The sequence below is a fragment of the Notothenia coriiceps genome, unplaced genomic scaffold (assembly GCF_000735185.1).
Source record: "Notothenia coriiceps isolate Sejong01 unplaced genomic scaffold, NC01 NC01_scaffold00012188, whole genome shotgun sequence".
Taxonomy (NCBI): Eukaryota; Metazoa; Chordata; class Actinopteri; order Perciformes; family Nototheniidae; genus Notothenia; species Notothenia coriiceps.
The window spans coordinates 7,274-14,213 of record NW_011344889.1 but is presented as its reverse complement, the minus strand read 5'-3'; the positions used below and the strand labels follow the sequence as shown (position 1 = coordinate 14,213).

The window sequence follows — 6,940 nt, the reverse complement described above, 5'->3', positions numbered from 1 at the left end:
CAAACAGTACAGCAAGTTTTTTGTTTTTGAGTATCAGTCAAAAAGGAGTCTGCATTTGACAATGGGCCCCTGGACACAAACATTCAAAATGTCCTGCCTACAGTATACATCGTGGCAAGACGCAAATACATTTTAGTTGTTAAGCATCTTATTGTGGTCGTTTTTATGTGTCTCTTTGTCATAATTATGAGTTTCTTTGTAGCTGATTTGATCTCATTTTAGTCTTTTAGTATTTTTTATTCTTTGGGTCATTTTGAGTATCTCCCTGGTTGGTACGTGTCTGTAAGGAATACAGAAGAATATTACATATGAGGATATGGATGAGGATATCTGGGCTTTTGGGTGACAATACAAAAATACAAAATATTGTCAGCAATTATTTCAACTATCTATAATATATAATATAATATAATAATATAATATATTCAACTATAAAAGAGGCAAGTAAAGCAAAACATAATGATAACCCCTGACGTGCTGCTGCATCTGACACACTTCTGTAAACAACAGCTACTTCCTGTCTCCCAACCAACGAAGAGGATGGATAAGCACCAGCTAGCTCTCCTCACCTCACCTCTCCTCTCTCACACAAACACACACGTTAGTCATTGTTTGTCTTTTGCCCGTAAAGCTGTCATACTTAGAGTAACCACTTCCACTGCAGAATTAGTGCCTGTGTTCACGTGTGGCGACGCAACTCTGGAAGCATTTGCGTCACTGCATTTCTGCTAAAGGTGTGTTGGACAGTTTGGAGATAGACAGAGAGGAGAAAAACATATTTGTCATCTTTTGGGGTGACAGATTGATCCGCTTCATGCGTCCACTTCCCGCCTTCTTTCTCCAGCAACCTAGTTTTTGGGCAGAGCAGATTAGGGAGTGTGTTAAAGCGTCACTGTAATGAACCACATGTATGAGGATATTTCCCTCCTAATTACTTTCACTGTCTGATTCGGAAAACATGACAGATGCTTAGTGTCTTAAAGCATGAAGTATATATTATGCTTGATTATATACCCAATTTCTTCAAAATGAAAAGTCAGGAGTGTCACTGACTGTAGACTTTTGCCTCAAAATGAAAGCCTGCTATCAGGACAATAAGGCTGGAACTGAATTACACAATGGTTAATTAACCAATCAGTTAAAGAACAAAATCTGCAGGAAATCAGTGTAGAGGAGGTCATGTTACTCTGTGACGTGCATGGTGTGTTGGCCTAGCCAGAGCTAACAACCTGACAGATGACATGAGTGCATAAAAGGGCAATTGTGTGTGAAAAAGAACATGTAGCACATGGAACAAACTGTACGAGCCGTCAAAGCATCAGGATGTCTGAGGGAGACTGAAAATACGTAATCTTGTTAAAGTGCCCATGTTTTTTTCCTTCATTGCAGGTGGGATGCCAAGAGGTTTGAAAGGCAACATCACTGCTTTAAGTGCACTTTAAGTGTAATGGCAGTGTGTTAGCCGGAGTCTGAGCAGACAGGATGAGACAGAGCCGAGCGCAAACATCTTCTTCGGATCAACAGCTGTAAATTACCGAAATATATATAGGAAGTGCTCTGTCATGGTGTGCAAGAATGAACAGATATTTGGATATTTCATGCTTAAAGTTTGTGAAATGAAAAGCATTTACTTTTTAATGGTTTGATGTGCCATTGTTTTATTCTTTAAATTAGAAACTAGGACAATAAACGTAATGTTTTGCTGATTTCGCTTTCTTTCTGTTTGTTTGTATTTATATTTGTGTTCACTGCTTAAAGGAATCCCACCAAACATGAGTTGTGTGATCAGTAAACAAAAGAGACACCCAAACATGTTTTAATATTGACACATACAACAGATCATACAGGGACATACCCGACTTTGTTTAAGATTAAAAGAGTATGTGTTTCTAATAGTTTTAATGATGAGTCACAGACTGCTCTGATAAGCTGGACTTTAGGATAGAGACATCTGATGCAATAAGAAAGGTCCTCGGGGCAGTACAAAACATGTATACTTTGCTTGCTTTTATGTGAAATGGATATTCTGTATACAGCCATTTATTTTAAATGTGAAATTAAAATGATATCTAGTTTGCCCCTACTCCCATTATTTTTGATTTCTGGATAATAACATCTAGCTATTATATTGTCTTTTTATTCTCTGTTAATCTAATTAAGTGCACCAGGTTTTTACAATTTGGGAATCACTAAATAAGGGTCACATCATAAGAAAATGTCCTAAGAACAAGTAAAAAATGTCCCCAAAACAAACCAGTTCTCTGCCTTGTTTGTATTACAAACACGAGCCGGGAGACCAGACTGTTGGGTCAGATCAGAATTTTTTTTTCAAGATGGCACTCAATGAAGAATGTTCTACTTCTGTGACGTATAAGACTGTATTTACATCTTGGCACGGATATTCTAATAACTAAGCACTCATATGCAGGTCAGTATGATAAAAAATGTGGTACCATATTTGCTTTGGAAAGAGTCCTCTCTGCCCAACTGAGTGCATCTGCTGAGTGATTCCATCAGATGGAGAACATTATGGCAGGAAGCCTGTTTGTTCTTTGGTGTGTTTGTACTGTTTCTGTCCCAGAATTCACAATAACAAGTTTACTCTAATTACAATTTGAGGAATCTGTTGACATTTATAGCATTGAATGTATCATGAAAACTTGCCTGGTTGTTTCAATTAAGGTATGCAATTCACTTCAAGCTGAATCGTTTTAACCTTCTTAAGAATAACACGAAAATGTAACAACTTAGGGAAAACATAATGAAGAATGAAAGTCAAGAGACAACTTTGCTGCAACCAATTAAAAAAAAGGTATGCTCTATACAATTGCTGGCCATTTTAGGACATGTCATTTTAGTACATGTCAGGCGCAGCTTTACATTGTCAGACTTTTTTAAAGTATATTTTTTATTTGAACTTCTATGTCTCTGTTGTCATGGATAGATAGTATGTAAAAGATTGTGTTTAAATGTTCTGACTACTCAACATGGCCACTATTACTGAGTGTACTGTCATTTATGAGTAAATACTTATCTACTTTAGAGATTTATGTTAACGTATTGGACTTTGGCAAGGTCATCAGGAATCATCCTCTGGGGAGCAGGAAGGGCACTACATTTTATGACAAAACATCTCAAAGTTGAAAAGACATATCGATTTGGAACTCAGCAGTCACTGTTCATTAACAACGTGATTAAACGTTCTTTAATGTCTATTTGACTTCCCATTCACTGTGACAATTTCTCATAACAGTTATGTTACGCACTTTGACCCCTGGCCCTGACAAGGATTATGTATGCGTGTGTTTGTGTATGTCGTGCACACACTGTTTGTGCATTCATATCCTATCGCAGCATTCTCCTCAAAGCATCCCTGACCTACATCCTGGTATCATGACTGAGGGGGTGTCTGGTGTGGAAGGACCTATGGGAAGGACACAGAAAGCAGAGTCAGGAACATCAGCTTCTGTTATCTTTCACTATATTTCAAAGCTTTTCTCAGCTCTTCATCTCCCCCTGGTGCTGTAAAAGAGGTGGATATGGATGCAAAACAGACGGTGACCCACATACCTCCTCTGATAATCATTATTTTTTCTGGTTTGCCCTGAAGATGATACACTTATACTGTCCATGTGTTTGGACAAAATGACCAAAAATACAGCCAGTGTATAGCTTACTTTCACATGATAGGCTACTGCTTTTCTCAAGGATTTTGGATCATGGTTTATTATGATGCATACATTGTCATTATACATTCTGAAAGGTTAATGCACAATCTAATTTATAATAATGTGTACTTTGTGCAATTAAAGCGGTAAACTAATTACAGATTGAGGACTCAATTCAATGTGATTTTTCTGGTTAAACTCAGAGCATCATACTTTGCTTAAAACATGAGAACACATTGAAAACCCAGACCTCCAGATCAAAGCCAAACACTGAATAAGAGTTTTTCCATTTTAGGCAGTGAGACAGAGGGGCTGAGGATGCCAAACAATTTGTATCACTGCTTTACTTGGCAAACTAGAGCATGTGATTATTCATATTTAAACAAACATCATACAAAAAGTCCAAAGAGTCCTTTACCCATTTTTATTTTGTCTCTTTCCTATTAATATCCCGGGGCAGGAAGAGTTGATCAAACTTTTATATTTGCACTATATTTGAGGTCTTTATTCTTTCTTACATTGTACTGCAACTCTTGCAAAACAAATTCCCTTGGCATAAATACAATGATGTGTTATTTTATTGACCTCTGACATGTAGCCTATGTCTCACCCTAATATTGGTCTACCTTGATTTGTCCATTCTTATTATAGCTGGTAAGCTTTTTCAAATCTGTAGTGTCATTTTGGAAAATGTCTTTGCACCTCTCTTTGCTGTTATGGTGTCTGGATCTATTTCATGCAGTAGGCTACATGCTCTGAATACAGCAGTATTACACAATGCTGTACAGATTACGTTAACTGTATAGATATAGTTTACTTTCTAACTCAGAGAAGGGCAGAAGTATGTATTTGATCCTAAAGTTACCTGTCACATCTTGAAAAAACGGCTACATAACGATTTTCCAACGAGTAAAGCTTTTAAAATTTAAATGCAAGTTGTGGCGTCGTCAGTTCATTTGCCATACAGTCTAAGATTTGATTGACAGTGCGGTCCCCCAATAAAAAGGTTAAAAGGAGACTTGTAGCGAATCAACGGCTAGTTTACGCCTTGTTTCGACCAATAAGCTTGATGTCATAACGGAATGTAACCAATCACAGCGAAGGGGTGGGCTCCCGTTCTTGGAGCGCGAACGGTTAAGGACAGAGACGGCCACGAGAAAATGGCGAATATGGAGGAGTTTTTGTACGGGCATAGCGTCATATTTTAAACTTTATGCCATTTTAATAGCTTTTTATACTCGGTGGTGTTTATTTTATGCATTTCTGGCTAGGTTGTTTTATTAAACCGCGAGCGCTACTCGTTTATCACACTAACGGAAGATCATTTGAAATATGTTGTTGTTACTCTAGCTAGCTACATTAGCTTAATAGCAGGAAACATGAAGTGCTTTCGTTAGCAATGATATGACCGCAGAAATGACAAATACATTTCTATTATTAATGGTTGAGTAAAAGGATTCGGTCACACTTCACCTGAAGTCATGGCTTTACACAACTTGGTGTTCGTCATCGATGTGGATTATAGAGATCACGAGTCAGGAGAGCAACTGGATGTCAACAATCATCTGTTGAAACGAGGAATATTACAAACCCTGCTGCATTTCGGCTACAAATATGGATTTGACAAAGTGCGCTGGGGTTATAAATTCTTCCAATCCAAGACTGGCCGAAATGCAAGCCTCATATCAAGGGGGTCAGACTTCAAGGAGCTTCGTCACAAGACTTTTGAGGACTTTGAAATAGAGTTTGAAGCTAAGGTTGACGTGAAGGATAAATCGTGTCCGTCAAAGCAGAAGCAGAAATTCAATCATTCTGCCTGTGTTCACAATGCACTCAAAGAAACCCTGCTGGACTTCCAGTGGGACAGACCAGACATCACCTCTCCCACCAAACTGTCTCTCAGGCCGAGGAAGTCTGTCCAAGCTGGAAAGCCCAGTGTTTCATTGGAGGATGAGACATCCAGCAAGGGGAGGAATTTGGTGTTTGTTGTCTCGGAGTGTCCACGCTCCAGCTCACAATTTGTGGACTATCTTTCTTTGGGAAACAGTGACCTGTCCACAGATGTGACAGATCAAATATTACCCAGAGGCCTTCACGACATGCTGCTTCAGCGACAGGTTGTGCTGCACTGGATTGACAGTAGATCTCATGTCCAGGTGAGTACTGTTACTGTACTGTACTGAACAGTTTAAAATATAACCATTAACTGTACAGCGGCTCAATCACTGGTATCTTTTTATTTACAAAGCAATGTGAGGGAAACTTCCATCCTACATCTGCTCCCTAATCTCACGGCGTATTGTAAATGGCTACTGCCTGAGATCGAATGCTGTGGTTGTATTAAATGTGCCAACTGCTAGGACTGTCTTAGAGAATACAGCTTTTAGATGCGCAGCTCCGCTAATTGGAACAGTCTGCAAAAGGAATGGAAGTTGAGCAGTTTGGTTCCATTACATGTTTTTAAAGCAAGGATAGATGCTATCCAATCGGAAACTGTTGGTATCTGTAAATGCTACTAGCGATACAAACTGTAGTCAATGTAAATATGCCATATGATGTTTTTCTGTCATGTTTGTATTCATGTTGGAACCTACTTGCAGCAGGTCACCATTGAAAAAGAGGTGAATGATCTCAATGGGTTTTCACCTGAATAAATAAAGGTTTTGAATTGAATTGAGTCATAAAAAACAACGTGACAAACTTTGACAAAATCACATTACATGTATACTAGTAAGTATGTATAAATAATGCGGATATAAATGGTGTTTATTTGGACTTTTCCCTGAATTTCTCACTTTCTTGTTTGATATGATTTAGCTCAGCAAACCCACTTAAAAGGTACTAAAAAAAGTTTACTTCTTATGTTGCATAAAAAGGATTCAGCATCTTGTGGGTTAAACAGAAATAGCCAGATCATACCATAAATCTACACCAACCTCAAACACTGCAGCTACTTACCAAAGTGGCTGTTCAAAGGATGTCACTTTTTCCACAGATTCAAGCACCTTTGATCTTTTGTCTTCCTCCAGGTCATGAAGTGTGAGGATCATGTTGGTGCTGAGAAGCTGTCCAAGGTCCTCGCTCAGCTGGGTGGCAGAGTGATCCCTGTGATTGCTCTGCTGAACCTCTGTTCCACTCAAAAGCCAGACTCAGGCTTCAGCAGACAGACCTTTGCATTCAAGTCCAACGTTGGATACCTCCTGTCTTCTGAAAGGCTCCACCGCCTGGCTTTTCCTGTCACAGGTGGTGTTCTGCAGTGGGAGCAAGGTTAG

At 38.8% G+C, this 6,940-nt stretch overlaps 1 protein-coding gene across 1 annotated transcript; it reads left to right on the top strand.

The window, feature by feature from the left end:
• Positions 1–4,827: 4,827 nt before the first annotated feature.
• LOC104947252 (treslin-like) lies at positions 4,828–6,940 on the top strand. The gene is made up of 2 exons (XM_010773231.1): positions 4,828–5,824; positions 6,698–6,940. Exons 1-2 carry the CDS (start codon positions 5,150–5,152, stop codon positions 6,938–6,940), a joined length of 918 nt encoding a protein of 305 aa, XP_010771533.1. The 5' UTR covers positions 4,828–5,149.

Coding starts and splice junctions, on each gene's coding strand:
- LOC104947252 (XM_010773231.1), top strand. CDS start 5,150: ATGGCTTTACACAACTTGGTGTTCGTCATCGATGTGGATTATAGAGAT. Junction 5,825..6,697: donor ACAGTAGATCTCATGTCCAG/GTGAGTACTGTT, acceptor GTCTTCCTCCAG/GTCATGAAGTGTGAGGATCA.